The 18,569-nt window shown below is 49.1% G+C and overlaps 1 protein-coding gene across 3 annotated transcripts in view; it reads left to right on the forward strand.

The window, feature by feature from the left end:
- Positions 1 to 13,278, forward strand: part of C12H20orf194 (chromosome 12 C20orf194 homolog) — a 131,182-nt gene extending 117,904 nt beyond the window's left edge. For all 3 annotated transcript variants that reach the window (XM_029917223.1, XM_029917225.1, XM_029917224.1), the window contains 7 exons: positions 411 to 497; positions 4,370 to 4,476; positions 4,806 to 4,880; positions 6,564 to 6,769; positions 7,869 to 7,934; positions 9,180 to 9,273; positions 9,848 to 13,278. In XM_029917223.1, coding sequence (XP_029773083.1) covers positions 411 to 497; positions 4,370 to 4,476; positions 4,806 to 4,880; positions 6,564 to 6,769; positions 7,869 to 7,934; positions 9,180 to 9,273; positions 9,848 to 9,960 — 748 coding nt within the window. In that variant the 3' untranslated portion in view covers positions 9,961 to 13,278. The remainder of the gene's footprint in view (positions 1 to 410; positions 498 to 4,369; positions 4,477 to 4,805; positions 4,881 to 6,563; positions 6,770 to 7,868; positions 7,935 to 9,179; positions 9,274 to 9,847) is intronic.
- The last annotated feature ends 5,291 nt before the right edge of the window (positions 13,279 to 18,569 follow it).

Below are 18,569 nucleotides of genomic sequence, written 5' to 3' on the forward strand. Positions count from 1 at the left end.
GTGAGCTATCTTTGATTGGTATGGATCCTGGGTCCCCTCTCCTGCAAAAAAGGGAAAATTTGAAATACTTGATTTAGATCAGTACTTCTCCACCTTTAATCTGCATGTAGATCTCTTAGGGATCTTAAAATGAGAGTGCTGATTCAGCAGGTCTGGAGAGGGACCTGGGATTTTGTCTCTAATGAGCTGGTCCACAATATTAAATTCCGTGGATGTGATAACAGTGTTGTGCTTCTGAAAGAGAATGCCCTTGTTCTTAGGAGAGGTATACTGAAGGATTTAGGTGTGAAGTAACAGAAATAAACATATGCATTTGTGTTTGTGTGTCTGGAGACGAAGGGGAGGAAGCAGAATGGGCAGATTAGGCATGATCATCCTAATTAACTTGGTTTTTCTGTATGTTTTCAAAGGAATGAAGACATTGATCTGATTCTCTCAGAAAACAGTTTTTCAAGTCCTCAGATGCTACGATCTCGATACTTGATGTGCCCTGGCTGGCAAGTATCATCTTTGAAGAGTAGTTAAGGTTTCTTTGTAAACATAATGATATATTTACAGGGGGGGAAAAAGTGAAATTTCAAGTGTTCTGCGAGGGTGGCAGTGGCAGCTGGGATGGCCTGCCATGTCCCAGCAGCTGCTGGTCTTGCCAGGAGCCCAGTGCTCCAACTTGAGGGCCTTGCTGGATGTTGAGATTTAAGGAGTGGCCCTGTGGGCACCAAGCACATGGTGTCCTTTGTTTCCTCTAGCCTCTAGTGAGGTGAGATGGCTGGCACAGAACCAAAGAGTGACAGCCTTTCCAGTTGAGAGAGTCATTCCTGAGAATACAGTCAGCCCTCTAGGGGTCCCACCTGACAGGTAGGTTCCCTGCTGTTGTGGCCCCAGAGCTCTCCCAGCAGCCTCCCAGCCTGTGAACCTCTCCTCTAAAATGGAAGGGAGAAGGAAGGAGAGCGCCAAGGGTGCCGTAGTCACACTAGTGCCAACGTCACATGAGCACCCACTGTGGACTACACAGTGTTCTAAACTCTCCAGGACAGTAGCCACCAGCCACGTTTGGCTATTTAGTAAAATGTAAATTAATAAAAATTAAATAAAAGTAAAATTCAGTCTCTCAGTCCTAAAAGCCACATTTCAAGTACTCAGTAGCTACCTGTGGCCAGCAGCTACCCTGTTGGGCAGTGCAGATCCAGAATATTTGCATCGTCATAGAAAGTTCTGTTGGACAGTGCTCCCCTAAGAGCTCTACCTGTTATCTCATGAATCCTCAAGCCAAGCCTTCAAGGTGGCTGCATTATTTTCCACAGTTTAAGGATAAAATGAGTGAGTCAGCAAGGGATTAAATGTGTGTTCAGATTCATACAGCCAGTAAGTGAAAGGGCCGGATTTCAGACCCAGGTTGTGCGCCTCCAGAGCCCGTATGCACACCCATCCTGCTGTGCTTGTCCCTGTATAGGATGGACAACTGGGTTCTGCTCTGTCGAAGGTACAGAGGAAGACAAGTACTAAAGCTTGACCAAAAGTATTCTCTTGTGTGGATTTGGATTATCTTTGTTATCCTGACTCCCCCCAGACACCCCTCTACATCCTCCACACCACCCCTTGCATCACCAGTGTATTGTAATACCAGCAAGAATATGATTGTGCTGTGCTGTTAAAACAAGCAAGTCCAGGAGCACCTGGGTGGCTCAGTCAGTTGAGCATCTAACTCTTGGTCATGATCTCAGTTTGTGGGTTCGAGCCCCTTGTTGGGCTCTGTGCAGACAGCCAGCATGGGGCCTACTTGGGATTCTCTCCCTCTTTCTCTGCCCCTCCCCTGCTTGCTCTCTCTCTATCAAAATAAATAAATAAATTAAAAAAAAAGTCCAATGTGTGAAATTGAAGGCTTTTAGACATATTCTTAGAAGGAATTTCTGAGCTACATCATACTTGCTTAAACATTGGGTAATTGGATCATTCCTTATGCCTGAACATGACAATTCCATCCTAGCTTAAAAGAAACAGATTGAGCTTCTGAGGTGAAACCCTTCTCTCCAGTGACTGTAGCTCCTGACCCTTTTCCAGCCACACCTCTGGACCTGGTGCTGAAATTCCTGCTTTTTTCACTTAGTGCCTAGGGAAGCATCCATTCTGTAATCCATGGTGACTCATTTTGGGAATGGTGCACGTGAACCTAGCTCCAGGTACAGACTTCCCTGGAAACAGTGATCCAGGAGAGAGCCAGGTATAAAGAGTTCATTAGAAGACCCTGTGGGGGCGCCTGAATAGCTCAGTCAGTAAGCAATTTCAGCTCAGGTTATAATCTTGCAGTTCATGAGCCTGCGTCAGGCTCTGTGCTGACAGCCTGAAGACTGCTTCAGATTCTGTCTTTCTCTCTCACCTCTCTCTCAAAAATAAGCATCTTTTAAAAATTAAAAAAAAAAAATCAGCTCTGTGAACCTAGAGCCTGAAGCCTTCCCTTTATCAGGGAGATCAGTCCTTGTACAGAATCAGTGATGCAGGGGCCTCAAAATTACCCTTCAGCCTGTCCTTCTTCTGAGTCCCTTCCTAGGAATTGGATAATTCAGTCTTTTAACAAGATGGCACCATCAGACTCCTACGTATGTCTGTATATTTTCCCCCTTCCTCAGTGGGTCAGGGCCACCACATCAGAAGGAGTAAGTTTTCGCTCTAGGATATGCTCAGCTCTGTGCTGTGCAGATTCTCAGCCAATTACCTCCCAAAACCCTCTCTGTGCTCATTGACCCCGCCCACATCTCCCCTAGGCTTATTTCTAGTCTGGGAGAATACCTGTTCTCTTCCCTTGGCCCCTCCCAATTTCCCTATGGATTCATGCTCTACACAAAGGAGCCAGAGAGGCCCATAGTCTCCCATGACTTGTTTGGATGGGGCGAGGGCAAAAAGAACATGTCAGCATTACAAAAATGTTATGCCACCATCTTACTTTAAATAAAGCACAAAGAGTAGGATACTTTCAACAATCTATATGATATAAAATTCAAATCTGTAGTGCTATTTTTTTTATTTTAATGTTTGTTTATTTTTGAGAGACCGTGAATTAGGGAGGGGCGGGGGGGAGGGGGACAGAGAACCCAAAGTGGGCTCTGAGCTGACAGCAGAGAGCCCTGTTTGGGGCTCAAACTCATGAACCATAAGATCATGACCTGAGCCAAAGTTGGATGCTTAACCGACTGAGCCACCCAGGTGCCTGTGTAGTGCTATTTTAAGGCTAAAGAAACTAATAAAATATAGTAGACTGGCAGGAAATGTTTGCATCATATGTGGCATATGTGGTATAATATTTGAGAAGCTTATTTTGATATTGAAGAAAAGTAACCTAGTTTATATAGATATGGACAGTTCACTTTAGAGCAAGTGTAAATGGCAGCCATGGTAACAGAATTCCATTTTAGTAACATTCAGAAATTTAAAATGATGCCTCACTGTTGTTTTGATTGACACCTATTACATTTAACCAAAAGTATCTCTAAGAATCATTGCTGGGGAAATTGTGAATCTGAAACACACATGTGCTACTGGGAGTGGTATAAATTACGACCCAGGAGATGATTACACCCTTTTCTGGATTGAGTCCATCATAGGGATTCATAGCAAGGAAATAATTCAATAGAAGAAATGATAATTCCATAACTTTAGAAGCTGCGTAATGGGGGTTTATTGCACTGTCTTTGCATGTGTTTTAAATTTTCCATAATAAAAACCCAAAAACCTAAACTTTTTAAATGCTCTGAATGTGGCATGTTCTTCTTCTTCTTTTTTTTTTTTCTTAGATTGTTGTTTGTTTTTAGGCAATCTCTACACCCAATGTGAGGCTTGAACTCACAACCCTGAGATCAAGAGTCCCATGCTCCACTGACTGAGCCAGCCAGGCGCCCTTGAATATGGCGTGTTGTTAATAAGTCTGTGGTTGGCATTATGTCTGCTGAATTCAACTGAGAAAATAGAGCAGATTCCCCAGCGCTTTAGTTCCTTCCAGGGTGTACACATCCAAATGTACAGTCTGTTAAGTTGCCGTCAGCAAGGATGGGGTATAGTTAAGGAGCTCTGAGGAAGTGCACCGGGGTGCCAGGGAGGATCCCCAATCTCAGGTGGCAATTGGTAGGCTTCAAAGGTAGATGGGGTCTTTGGCTTCAGGGAACTACTAATCTACCGAGGTGAGACCTCCCTGCTCTAATGGGGCAACTATGCTTCCCAATCTTAAGATTAAAAAGACATATACATATTTAAAACAAGTGTTTTATACATAAAATGGCACATAAGTAAGAAGGAACTCAAAGTAGTTCATCCCAGAGTAGTATATAATAACACTCAAGGCCCCAGTTACTTGTACTTACAATTTTTTAAACCTTTTAAGGTATGAAGGTAAATTTGACGCTGGATCAGTCTTTCCATTAATGGTTCAGATATGCGTATGGTTTGGTCGTCCTTTGGAGAAGACTCGCTTCGTGGCCAAGTGTAAAGGTAAACTTTAGTTAGGACATGTCCCAGACCCTGATAAAAGAGTACCCAGAGTTGTGCCTGCTTCCTGGTACCATTTTAGTATTATGTGTGTTGTCTTTCCTCCTCTACCATTGGAGTCTGAAAACTGGCAGAGGGATTTGAGGACTTAGGAGTACCCCACCTCTGGGAAGAGTGGCAGAACCACTGGGGAGGGTGTAGGGGAGGGAGAACCTATGAGCCCTGTTTCCTCAAGTGGGGATCCCTCCCAGTCCCTAAATCTCCCAGCCATGTGCCCTGAACTTGGTCTCTGTCCCAACGTGGATGACAGCCCTGTCTTCTTCTTCCACCAGCAATTCAGTCTTCCATCAAGCCAAGTCCCTTCTCTGGAAACATCTACCACATCCTGGGCAAAGTGAAGTTTTCAGGTAACTGGGAAGCTGGATTTGGGGGTCCTCCACTGTGAAATGCCTACATCTCATGATGTGGGTTCATAGTTTCTGCTGGTGCTCTGCAGAGCACAGATGCCACTCAGACTCTGAAAACCCTCCCACGTTGGCCTGACACCAATAGCTCTTTCTAGTCCATCCACCTTTCTGCAGGCCCTGCTCCACAGTGCAGGATGTGTTCTGTCTTCCCCCGGATGCCCTGTCCAGAACATCTCCTAGACCTGTCACCAGGAGTTACCCCAGTGCTGAGCTCCCCAGCTCCACATGCATTTCTGCCAAAATCTTCAAGCCTGCAGCCTGCCTTCTCCTCCCTTCTGTCCACTAGGCCAGTTTAACCGCCTTAGACCTCCAGCGCCCTCATGACCTGAAGTCTGTCTATCCTGGCTGGAGGTCAGGGAACTTAGTCAACATTGAGAAAGGGGAGAATATGTCAGGGAAAAGACACAGCATGCATGTGCTTTGGAACCAAGCAAAAAAAGGCACATTTCAGAAACCAAAAAGGGTTCGCTGTGGCTGGGACCTAGTGGGAATATGTCTGTTAGGGTGTTTTTAGCTGTTACAACAGAAAACCCCAACTCAACTAGCAGGTGTTAGCTACATAATAAGGAGTCAAGAGGTCAAGCAGCACAGCAAGGCCACCGAGGACATAGGTAATGTGTGTTCTTCCAGTCTTGCTGTGTCAGGTTCCCACCCCTCCTTGGTGCCAGGTAGTGCTGCAGGTCTAGGTGTCACATCCAGATACAACATCCAGCCAGTAAAAGAGGCTCTTCCTGTGGGTGGCTTTATCAATACAGACAGCTTTTACTGAAGCACCTCCTGCCAGTTCCTCAGCAGACTTCTCTCTTTGACCAGGATTGAGCTGCTGTGCCTTCCAGGACCCATCACCACGGGGAATTGGTATTGGAGAAAGAGGGGAGGCTGGGCAGCCAACACAGTGTCTGCCATAAGGAGCCACTGAGAGTTGTTAAGCATGGGACCGTCTGGGTTCAGATGGGAGAATTAGATGACATCACCTATGTAAAAGACTCTCTCAAGGTCCTTAACCCATACTTTTGGCCTGATTTAAGTTAATCTGAAACTTTGGCCCCTTTACTCAAGCCCATTTCCCCTCAGGCTCCAACAGACAGCCCCCCACCTGCTTCAGAGGTCATAATGCCTCCACCTTCCCTCTCACCTTCTTTTCTTTATTTAGACCCTCTCTTGACCCCTTTCTTGTTCAAGGTTAACCTTTGTTCTGGATCCCTTTTTTCATCCTGCTTTTTAGGAGGACATTGCCCTTTTCTTGTGTCACCATTACTAGCCCCCAGCTTCTTGGCCCGTAAACCCAATCCCATCTTTCCTGTTCCTATTATGTGACCTTCCTGCAGCACTTGTGTGTTGGTTGACACCCCCTCCTCCCTTGGCCTCTCAGGGCTCTGCTGAGACCAGAAGAGCTCTCCTCTTATAATCCCCTTCTGGGTTAGTGGTTTCCACCTGATTACCAAATCAGCCAAGCCAGAAACTGACATTGCTCCTCTGTCTCTTATTTCATGCTTTCTAAGTTGCCATCAATCAGTTCTTCCTCCTGCATGTCACAGGAATCTGTCCCCAGCCATCTGTATGTCACAATCTTAGTGTAGCTTTATCCTTTTGGGGCTCAGGGCCTGTGTCTTCTTCCTGCAGACTCTGAGAGGACCATGGAGGTCTGCCACAACACTCTGGCCAATTCCCTGAGCATCATCCCAGTTTTAGACGGACCCTCGCCACCACCCGACTCCCGAAGTGCACCTCAGGACAGCAGCGGGCAGCAGGAGAGCTACCTCGTGTTCATTGGCTGCTCACTGAAGGAAGAAAGCATCAAGGACTGGCTGCGGCAGTCAGCGAAGCAGGTGGTTTCCAAAGCCCAGACACACCAGGCACAGATGTGACCAGCACACCTTAGACCTGCTCCTGGCCTTGGGGTAGAAGCCCCTCCGTGACCTCCTTCCTGGTCCACCCTTCATAGGCTCACTAGCACTTTCAGGGATGCTCTGTGATTGGGAGGAAGTCACCCAGGGAAACCTCAAAGCAGACCTGGTCTTACAGCCATTTCTAATTCTACTGCCAAGGCAAACTGCAGTTATTAGGTGGCTTAACTAGGGCCTGGGTGAAACCTGGCCATTGCATGTGGATCCTGGATCAGCCTGGCCGTCTAAACTCAAACTCAAAATGTCTTTTCTTAGCTGAATCTAATTCAAGGGCTGTCCTGCATTCTGAGCCCAGAATCCTTTTAAACTTGGTTCTCTCTTTAGAAAAGAGAAACAACAAAGATATGCTTACAGCTCTTTGCAAACCAAGACTTCAAGCATCGATAGCAGTGAGCCCAGGGCCCTGGAAACAGGTGCGAGGGGAAGAGGACCCTTGCCCATAGAGGCACGCAAGCATCTTTAGCCCAGTACTGCAAAGAAAAAGAAAACCCAATCTGGAATTAAAATCCTCTAATATAATGCAAGCTTTGGGTACTGGGCCTCTTAGCACAGCCTCAGGGGTGTAACCTGACTTAGAACCCTGGAAATGGAGTTGCTCCTTTGCAGATGCTTAGTTGGAACCTGTCTTGTATACTAAGGAATGGCTGCCTATAGGCTGTGTCTTTCTCAGAAAAACTAGTGCTTGAGAAGGGAACCTTGTGTTGTCCCTTTATCCACATGTCTGTCACTGTTTGGGGCTTAGAGTTGAGGATCTGCAGAGACAGGAATGTGCCTATTTGCAAAAGCACCAGTGTTTCCCCTGCAGCTTGCTTCCCCTGGCACACAGGGTTCTGTGTTGGGAGGGTCGTCTCCTAGAGAAGGACACAGGCAGGATACCGTGTCCAGGCTGTGACCGTGCTTGTGCTTTCCCTGCTGATGGGATCTTAGTCCTGTAACTGGCTCCCAGGGCCCTTCACTAGCCAGTGAGTACTGCATCAGCTCATTTGGGACCTGACCCCTCCCTCCCTTCATCTCTGCACAGAAACCACAGAGGAAAGCCCTGAAGACCAGAGGGATGCTGACCCAGCAGGAGATCAGGAACATCCACGTGAGTCCCCTAAGAGCCCAAGGCTATCATTCTGGGCTGGCACAGCTCTGTCCTTTCGGAATTCCCAGAGTGAGGAGGCTGTTTGCTGGGCATGATGGATGCTGTGCTTCTCTCAGACCACAGAGGGAAGCTGGGTAAAAAGAAACCTCGGCCCCTTGTAGCCTGAAAGAGGAAGAGGATACTGCATGACCTCTGATGTGATCTGGGCATGAGATTGAGAAGCAGTGCCTGTGGGAGGAAGGTGTGACACGGAGCCCTGTTTTGTCAGTGTTGAAACTACCACAGAGTCCTTTTCTTCTGCCATCCTTCCGTTCTAGATAAACCACGGTTAAAACAACAGGGGCCCAGGAAAAACTTTCGAGATCCAGAAGCTGCTGATAGGCACGTGGTGGAATCCTGGGACCAGCACAAGAGGCTGGGACCTTTTCCTGAGGGGCTTGGGGACAAAGGCTAAAAGGGACACAGAACAGGCCATGTCACAGGCTATGTCACTGTTCCTAGTAATGAGTGGGTGGGAGAGGATATGGGACCTCAGGAGCCCTTGCTTATACTTGAGGAAGCCCTTCATATCCAGCCCCTGTTCTTGGCAACCCTGAGTGCTTCTGGGGAAGGCACCATGGGTACCTTACAAGGCAGTCCTTGTAGTGTTTGTTCCCCCAGAAGCAGACCTTGAACATGGATTTGAGTGCAGGTAGCTTATTCTAGAAGTGCTTCTTAGGAGTCACCAGCAGGCAAGTGGGAAAGTAAGGGAGAGAAAGGAGAAATAACTGGGGTGCCGGGGTGGCTCATTTGGTTAAGTGTCTGACTCTTGGTTTTGGCTCAGGTAATGAACTCATGGTGCATGAGTTCAAGCCCTGCATTAGGCTCCGCACTGACCATGTGGGGCCTGCTTGGGATTTTTCTCTCTGCCCCTCCCCTACTCACACTCACTCTCAGAATAAATAAATAAAGCTTTAAAAAAAAGGGTGGGCGGAACAGCTAAAAAAGCTGTGTTATCAAACCACTGAGGACAAGTGGAGCTTAATCCCATGAGGAGCTCCCAGAATTCCTCCCCAAGAGCTAGGAAACCTCCATCATCACGGTTTGAGGATGCTGAGGGCAAGTGTTAATTCCCTGGCATGGCCAGCCTTCCATGGGGCGGAGTAGGCTGTCTTGCTAGGGAAATAGGCTTGTTTATTTGTTTTAATGAATAAGAAATGATAGAAAGTGGTCAGATAATTTTAACAGGACTTTTGTTTCCTATAGGTGAAACGCCACCTGGACCCCCTGCCTGCAGGCTACTTCTACAATGGGACCCAGTTTGTCAACTTCTTCGGTGACAAAACTGATTTTCACCCACGTATCCTTAGACTTTGGGGCAGTCTTTTGGGGGGCATGTGGAAGCCTGACCGTACAAAGTATGTCAGTTAGAGCCAAATAGCCAAGCCTGGAGCAGGCTGGGCTCTGGGAACATGCAGCCAGCCATAGAGGCAGGCTTTTCATTATGGCCTTTTACCATCATTAAAATTAATTTGGCCTTCACTCAGTGATTGCTGAGACAGCTGTGGGTTGTAGTTTAAATGTAGCAGTGGTGACATCCTGACTTCTGTGATCATCGGGGGTCCTAATTTACAAGTTGGATACCAGATGTGATTGCAGAAGTTAATCTGTGAGAAGGCAGACAGGAGTCCCGAGTGTACTCATGAAAGCTGAAGGGCTCAGCTCTAGGACCTCATGGAGGAACCTGTGCCAACCCCGGTCCCTTCTCTGTAGCTGTGGTGCTGCCAGTATATCAAAGAGTCACATACCCTTTGTATGGGCTGAATGCTCACTACCTCAGTGTCCCCCACCCCACCTGTCCACAGGTCCCCCTGGGCTGGCACAGACTCCCTTGTCCTCCAGGCTCAGGGCTCTCTTCCTTAATGAGATGCAAGTCATGGACCAGTTCATGAATGACTACGTGGAAGAAGCCAACCGGGAAATTGAGAAGTATAACCGGGAGCTGGAGCAGCAGGAGTATCACGACCTCTTTGAGCAGAGGCCCTAGGGGCAGGCTGTGCCATACACCCTGCAGAATGTCCACCCTGGAGGTGGATGTTTAGAAATGGGGTTACTTAACCTCAGCTCTCCTAGAGGCTCCTCCCTAAAGGGGCTGACTTTGTTCTCCTTGGCCTTTGTGTGCTGGCTTGAGTGCATGTTGTCTTTACTCTCTATACAGCGCTGAAGAGCATCACCTGCACCACTGATGGGGGTGGGGGGTCCTCGTGGAGGAAAAGCAGATAGGGACTGTCCTGCCCTATGTGTGGGGCTGGCAGTGCAAAACCTCTGGGTCTCTGGTAATAGTATCTCCTGTGGGCTGCTGAGGCACTGTGATGGTGGGGAGAAGCATTTGGGTTACACAAAGGAGTGTTGGGATGCAGAAGGAACCATGGCTGCCCAAACTGTGGTCATGCCTGGGGGACCAAGCCACCACAGTCCTCAGGGCTCACATACTGGCCCACGAGAGCCCTGTCCCCAGTGGAGTGCCTGCTTCCTGCTTAGGGCACTCGCACTGAAAGAGCTGGCCCTGCTGGCCCTGGGCCCAGTCCTGGGGGGAGCAGCCCAAGCTCTCCCCAAGCCCAGCCCACAGAGCCAGCAGCTTGGGCTGAGACCAACGGTTTGTTCTAAGACAAGGGGATGTCCCTTACAGACTAAACTGAGGGGAAAGGTATGTTGCTTTCCAGAAGCATGTGGCTTTTGAATTGGCAAGCAGTTTCCCTGGAGGTTGGTGTTCAGCTCCCCTCATGGCGTCCCTCTAGTTTGCCTCATTCAGGGGTAAGAGCGAACCTGCTGCCTCAGCCTCCCTGCTGATGCTTTGCCTCGCTTTTGAGGGGAGCATCCTGCATGCAACTGCTTTGTCTTAGCCCCAGAGCCCTGATCCCTTGTGGGGCATCCCTGAAGGGGGCTCACTCTCCAGAGCTAGCCCTATCCTTGGCCATGCTAGGGAAGCCACAAACTTCAGGAAACTTATGTCTCCAAGCATTGTTGCTGGCCCGGGACTTGACTCCTGAGGACCAGGAGTTTCAAAGAATTCCAATATCCAATTTAGATTTCCTTCCAGTGGCTGTGTTTTCAGCTGGACCATAAAGCAGAGGGCTTTTTACAAATGTATCCCATGCCTGACTTCCAGAATTAGTAGCGGGGAGGGGGGCTGATATTTGGGTCACAGGCACTGATATTTGGGTGATGTCTGTTAGGACTTTAGCGGCTCAGCTACCTAGATTGTAAATGCTTTCTGAATTTCACAATTTATTTTTGCATGCCTTAGGAAGAAGCACATAGACAAAACCAGCAAAGTTTCCAGTAATGTATAGGAGGTTTTGATAAAGGCCCCTGGCCCAGAGGAGAGACAGAGAAAGGATGCAGCACATGTGGTCTGTGTGTCTGATCACTCAGAGGCCTCCATGCAAGTAGCAAAGCAAATGTTAAGGACTTGTCAGTAAAATGTACTTATATTAGAAAAAAAAGTAATCCGAAGCCAAATGAACAAAACTCCAAATACCGCTGAATAAGAACTCTTGCATGAAGAAAGCCTTCTGAAAAGGCCTATGTGCTCCAGTCCCAGCTCCCAAAACTGGTGGTGACAAGGGCCCAGATGTGGAGCCCAAGTCAGGGAGCGCCTCACTTCTGATTGGCCAGAGGCTGAGGTCCACAATGGACCTGCCTCTGCTTCAAAATCAATAACATAGATCTTAAGTGCAATTGATGAAATAAGCAATGAGTTACTGTAGCTTCTTTTAGCTCTGCTGAGCTCTTTTTAAAAACTCAAACTTGAGCAGCCTTAGAAAAGGGAGAGGTGGGAGGGGTTGGGGGGGACCATGGGCCATTTACTCCAGGTGGGTTGCTGTGAACTTACAAATGAAAGCTCTAGATTTAGGAGCTCGAGCCATTTCCTGGCTGCTCTACAAAAGAGTTTTTAAAGAGGGTTCGGAGCCCGCCCATAACAGCGGGTCTTCCCACTGCGTGGGGCTGTGCTACATGGTGGTCTTGGTTTCTGACCATTGTCCACAGAAATGCTCTCTCACCAACTTGCCCCATTGTCCCAATTCCTCTGCTGTTAGAGGGAAAACTGTGATTACCTCAACTTGAATATGAAACTGTGATTTTAAAAAGTCAAAACGTTAAGTTCCAAAGCCAAAACGGCAGAACTGGCTGAGGCCTCCGTTGACACTCCTCAGCCCGCTCAGGAGTGTGAATGGGGCACACTGGCGAGAGGGCATTCCTTGCGGCACACTTGGTGTGCCCCGGTGAAGAGGCACACTAGCTGTGTGAGCTCTTTGAGGACTGAGGCAGGGGGGATGCCTCCTCCCCCACACTGCCCCTTCTGGAACCTGCCAGGTGACTCTGGGTTCTGACTGTGGAGTTGAAGATCCACTTGATTCCTCTGGGCGCTCCAGGTGCAGGGACAGGGTCTTGGGCTTTTTCCAGAGGAAGGGCCAGGACACTGTGCTGTAGATTTTGGCCTTAGGAGTGGATGCCCGGGACCCAGCAGGGACAACAGATATGGTAGGTTTCTTAGGGGCAGGCAGAAGTCCTCCAGGGGCTTACATGCTTCTTGCCGACTTTCCTATTAGCAGCTTCAGTTTTATACCACCCAGAGTGAGTGTGAGAATGTTGAAGTCGCTGAAGTTATGGGATATTTTACGTTTTGATGTGGGATTTTTCCTTTGATTGGAAGGAGGCAGAAATTGGAGAAAAGGGATCACCCTAGGAAGGGGCTGCTGGCAAGGCTTCCAGTCGGCCTGCCCGAGTCCGGGGGGGCTCTCTGACCTGAGGCCAGACATGTGGCCCCGCGGGTCGCAAGAAAAAATTCCCTCCTAAATTCTATTAGGATTTTGGAGAATTTTTGCACAGTAATAAGCTCTGGGTTGCTCGTTGGGCTTCTCAAAAGGGAAAAGTTAACTCAAAGATTGTAAACTATTAAGTATTCCAGCGTGTTGCTGGCCTTGTTGGATAGTTGTACCTCAAAAAGTAGGTGAGAAAAGGCTTCCTCATTGTCCCAGGTTGTCCAATACTAATGACAGAAGAGCTCACTTACGTGCCAAAATTCACTTTTATACTAGTTTTTCAATGCTTTAATATTTGTAACTTAAATTTTAAAACTCATATTTACAAACACTACTGTAACTTCAGTGAAACTGAATTGTGTGATTGAAGCTTTTTGCTTATAGTATTTATTACACTACTTAATTCAGTAAATATATAAAAGTAGCCTTCAATTTATTTTTATATTATTTTACATGTTTTTACCTGCAGTCGTGTCTGTGAATTTTCCTTGGTAACTGATATGTCATGCTAAGGACCAATAAACTCACTGAACAAGCAAGATCTGGTGCAGTTGCCTGTCACTGTGGCCTCAGCCCCAGGGTTGGGGGTGAGGGGAGGTTGAGAAGGCCTGCCCCCTGGGAAAAGTGGGGGGCATTCTCTTGGGGCCTCTTGGAGAAGCGTTTTGCGGGGACAGCTGCAGAGGAGCCCATGGGGTGCACAGTCCCATCCCCAGATCCCAGAGGGCCCACAGAAAGTAAGGTTCATGAGGAGACCACCCTGCGTGGTGCTGGGACCCCAGAGAAAAGCTATCCTGTCCCTACCCCCACCATCATGTGGCCTGGGAGAAGCCACATTCGCCAGTGCCCTCTCACTCCTCCTGGATGGCCGGGCTTGGGTGTGGGTTTGCGGCCCTACACCCCACCTCAGCCTGGGTGCTTTACAAAGCGTGTTGGCCATGTAACCCTGGCCAAAGCTCCACAAGTGGCCCTCGGTTCCACTTTACAAATGGGAACCACCAAGACATGCCACGTGCCCAAGAAGCAGAGCCCCTGCCTGCCCTGGCTCCCAGTCCATCGGAGATCCCTCTCTGGCACTACCCCACAGAGCAGGCCTGGGAGCCACACGCTCCAAGGGAGAAGGCACCCAAAGGCCCACAGCTCTAGTGGAACGATCGCCAGTGCCCCTTTCCACGTGCAGCAGAGGGGGGTGGGCCTAGCTGATGTAGGGCTACTGTCACTGCAGGCCAGGAGCTCATTGCCGAGGTGCCACACTTCCATGGAGACCCTGCTTTCTGTCCCACGAAAGGCAGGAGCCTGCGCACGAGGGAAGTGTGCCACTGGGAAGATGGAGCCCAAGGGGGAGGGGGCAGCCTCCCTCAGATGGTGGGGAAGATGGTCTTGGGTTTGGATGTTCTGTGTGCTCAGTCAGTCATGTACAAACCAAAGCAAAACTGCATGTAAGGGGCCCAAAGAATTGGGAGTGAGGGGGCAGCAGAAGTATAACCTTCATCACAAACCCGTCCCCCCAGAGTCTCATACCACCCCATCCTGCAGGGCCAGATTTGAAGCTTGAGGAAGCTCCTGTGCTTTCAATTCCCAGGAAACCCCCGGGGTTTGGGGATTACTCTCCACAATTGTCGGGGAGATGGGGAAGACAGGACAGGGCTCCTGTGTGGGATGATCTTTGAGAGCCAGGACATCTTAGAGGCCAGGAAGCCTGAGGCCAGGAAGGGGGCCTGTCCTCTCCTGGAGTGCCCAGTTGGGTGGTCAGTCTCCCGAAAGCGAAAGCCAAGGGCAGACTTGACCGAGCAAGAGCCTCAGAATCAGGGAATTCTGGCCCATAGGTGGGAAAGGGACATGGAGCAGAGGGTTTCAGACAGGGCTGCTGAACATCATAGCGCTCTCTCGGAAGCACCGAGACATAATCACGTATTCATTTCTATCATACAATCTAGGAAGGTCGTGCCCCCGGGAAACCTGACCATATGCCTCGCTTGTAGCCTGTGATGTAAAGGGAATGGCTTGGTTGCTGTAAGGAAAGTCTAGGGTGGTACCAGCTTCAAGTTGTACCTGGGCACTCAGACGTCATCAGAGCCCTCCCTCCGCACTTGGTGGCCTCCCTCTCCCCCAGTGGTAAGCTTCCTGTGTGCCACTGGCAGCCCCAGCACTCCAAAGGGAAGACCCAGCCTCCTTCTCCAGAAGCAGCACCAAAGTCTGGGGTCACATTCCCATCCCTGAACCAGTCACGATGGTCAGAAATATTCTGACCTTGGCTTGGCCAAGGGTCATATGCACTTCAAAGGCCCCGCCCTGGGGATCTCCAAAACAGGGCTTGCTCCCCTAGACCACCCTGGTCTAGGCCCTTTCTGAGCTTTTCTGTTAAAATCAGATATATCGTTGATTTTTTAAATTTTGCTTTATGCTAGTCTTTTCTATTACGAGAGACAGCAAGCACAAAGTTGTTCTGTTGTGGTGATAGTGATTTTTACCCAAGGGAAAAACATTTATTTTTTCATTGAAAACATTCTAAGTAGAACCATTTCACCCTGCAGACTGAGAGAAAAGGCCACCATTATTTGGCTCTCTAGTGCCTCAGTGCACCCAGGGACACCAGTGCTCTGTAGGAAGGAGCCTGTTTTGAGAATCTTTTTTCCCCCCTAAATAAGAAAGATCATATAGACTGTAGTGTGGGGGTGGACAGCTGCTCCACATTGCTGAAGACAAGAAGAGGACTAACTGGAGAAGTATTTTGAAGGAACAATTGAGAAGGCAAAATGACTAATTAGACAAGAGCAACGGGGTGACCTCCAGGTAGAAGTGGAAAAAAACCAGAGTGGAAAAAAACCTAATGTGAGACAATCCCAAAAACTTTGTTGTTTCATTATCCAAAAATTTGGAGAAAAATTCATCCACAAATTATTCCTATTGTTCCCATGCTTCTGCATTGCTAAAGTGACCAGCCAAAATAATCTGGTAAAAAAAAAAAAAAAAGTATCAGTGTGAATAAATTTTATGCCATACTAATAAATGACTATAAATCTGTTCTTTAAAAGTGCTAATCAAATAAAATGTGAATATATGTCCGTTTTATCCTAAAATTACTCCTGCTTTTAACATACCCATAAAGTTTAATTTTTTTTCCTCATACGGCTCCAGATTTTTAAGAAACTTTACATATTTACTCAGAAGTTTCATGCTTGGATGAATGTACAAATAATAGCAAAACACGGACAACAGGAAGAGGAAAGATGATTTGATAACCAAACCTTCATGGAATTTTCTAGCTAAAAAGCCTCCATTTCAACCTCTAGATTCTGACTGTGGGTTGACGGGAGGGGAGGAGGGCACAAAGAAATGCTCCCTAAGGGGAGCAGGTCCTTGTTGGCCATCCACAGAGCTTCCCCTCCTGTCTGCCCTCAGAGGAGCCTGGATCTTTCAGTATGGATAGACAGAACTGGGAGAGGGCTCAGTGCTGTGTTAGTGGGGCACCAGAAGGCCTTCTCACACCCACCTATGGGGCTTGGACATGTGCCCTGGGAGAGGAAGGAGTGGAGGCTGTGTTCTGTCCCCCAACCCACTAGCATCCCCAGAGGGATAATGCAGGAACAGCACCTCCCCTCCCAGGACCACAGCTACAACCAGAGAAGGGCTATGAGGAGCTGAGAAGACTGGTCAAGGCAGCTGGAGCCCCAAGAGGCTTGTAAAACCCTAGGTCACTCGAGGGAGGCCTGACAGCTGCAAAGTGTCCAAGGTCACACTGGCCATGAGTCAGGAAGGGGAAGGCAGAGGGGCGGGACAGGGCAGACCAGAGGTTGAAATCAAAGGACTGGGTGCCGGGCCCCCTGAGTGGCTCAGTGGTTAAGTGTCCAACTTCAGCTCAGGTAGTGATTTTGTGGTTCTTGAGCTAGAGCCCCACGTTGGGCTCTCTGCCAGCACAGAGCCTGCTTCCGATCCTCTGTGCCCCACTCTGCTGCTCCCCTGCTCACTTGCGCACGGGGCAGCTGGAAAACCAGAGTGGGAGTGGAGGATGGAGGGCTTCCCTGGCTTGAACGCCTCTGGAAACTGTATGTGGAGACAGCAGTCATGTCTGGGTGCTGTGCTGGTCAAAGACACACAGCCTTGCTCTTAGGAAGCTAAGGCCATGCTGCAGTTACAGGCCATGGGGACTGTGAGGAAAAGACAGGAACGACTAGACACTGTGTGAGCGGGGAAGGGCCCTCTGAGAGCTGAAGCATGGAATGACCAGTGATAAGGGCAACAGGCACCCATGTTGGAGGAACAGCTGGCAGCCACTGTGGCTGGAGCAGCGCTGCCCAGGTGGCAGCAGGCACAGGATGAGGTGGAAATAGGCAGGGACCGGGTTGTATAGCACCCTCTACCCCACACCCCTACTTTCCTAGGCCACAGCAGGAGATTACTGTATTTGTTTTTCTAAAACCAATGAGAAGCCACTGTTGGTGGAGAATGGATGGGGGTGGGGACAAGTCAGAAGGCTAGATGATGGACCAGGCTGGAGGTAAAAGTGGGCAGAACTGTGCTCCATCCTGAAGGTAAACCCACCAAATTTGCGCACGGATCAGATGTGGACGCACTGGGGCAACTCCCAGGTCCAGAGCAGCCAGGTGACTGGTGGCCTTGGAAGTTCCGTTTAACCTGGATTTCCTCAGAATTGCCTATCAGCTCTCCAGGTTTGGAGTGGGGGTGGGGGGGGACGGTAAGTAAGTTGTGACCTGTTGAAGTCAGGAACACAGTGACAGGAGTCCTGAAATCTGTGGCTGGTAGAGAGTCCCAGGGAGAGATCCAACGATCTGATCAGGGCAGGCCCACACTGAGAAGTAGGTCAGAGGAGGAGGAGGGAAAAGGAGGGATGGATGGTGCTGGGTACTGTTGGGGGGAGGAGGGAGGGCCAGGCAGGAGAGCGGAGGCAGTATGAGTGCAGGGTAGGAGGGTTGAGAGAAGTAGGGAGAGGGAGCGAAGACAGAGCAGCAGAGATCACTCTGGAGATCGGATGCTACCTGGAGGAGGGAGTTCAAAGGAGTGGCTTTGTTTTTATTTTTTTATTTTTTAACAATTTTATGTTTAAGTAATCTGTGCACCCAACTTAGGGCCCAAACTTAAACCCTTAAGACCAAGGGTCGCATGCTCCACCAACTGAGCCAACCAGGCACCCCTATTTTGTGTTTTTAAATGAGTAGTAACTCATTTAAAAACACTCCACATTCTAAAATCTATAGGCCTAATAGGCTTATGGGGGAAAGAGTTGAAAGTACTTTGGAAAGCCATTAAGTGCCTTGTGGAACCCAGTGCTCACATCCACAGCCCAGGAAAGTCTGAGATCCCAGGGGAGGGAATCAGAGAAAATGTGTATGCCCTTGTCTGGATCCCTAACTGCCTGCCTGTGGAAGGACTTGATGGGGCATAGGCTGGGAGACCTGTATCTGCCCTCAGCCTCTGATTCACAGAGGGCAGGTGATGGGTGGGAGGGCTCAGTTTCTCATGCTGGGGTGGGGGTGAGTGCAGGGGGCTCTCTCCAGAGCTACTAGAGGAACAGAATCTGCAGGGGCAGAGGGCAGGAAGCAGGGAAGGGCTCAGTGGCAGTTCCTCTGAGAGTCAGGTCCATCCACCCCTGAGAGAGGCCTTGTCTGTGGGCTCCTGTTTCCTGAATGAGCCAGGTGGTGAAGTCCCAGATCAGGGAGGAGGCTGCCCCTCCAATCCCCCGTGGCTTCTGGAAGGTGGGTTGGAAGGTATGGGTGTTTGGAAGCTGCTGCTGACACAGGGAGACAAATGCAGAAGCCTAAGCATTCCTAGATGGGAGGCAAAACGTGTGGCTTTTCAGGGGTCCAGCGTTGGC

This window comes from Suricata suricatta, chromosome 12, assembly GCF_006229205.1.
Source record: "Suricata suricatta isolate VVHF042 chromosome 12, meerkat_22Aug2017_6uvM2_HiC, whole genome shotgun sequence".
In the NCBI taxonomy this organism is placed as follows: Eukaryota; Metazoa; Chordata; class Mammalia; order Carnivora; family Herpestidae; genus Suricata; species Suricata suricatta.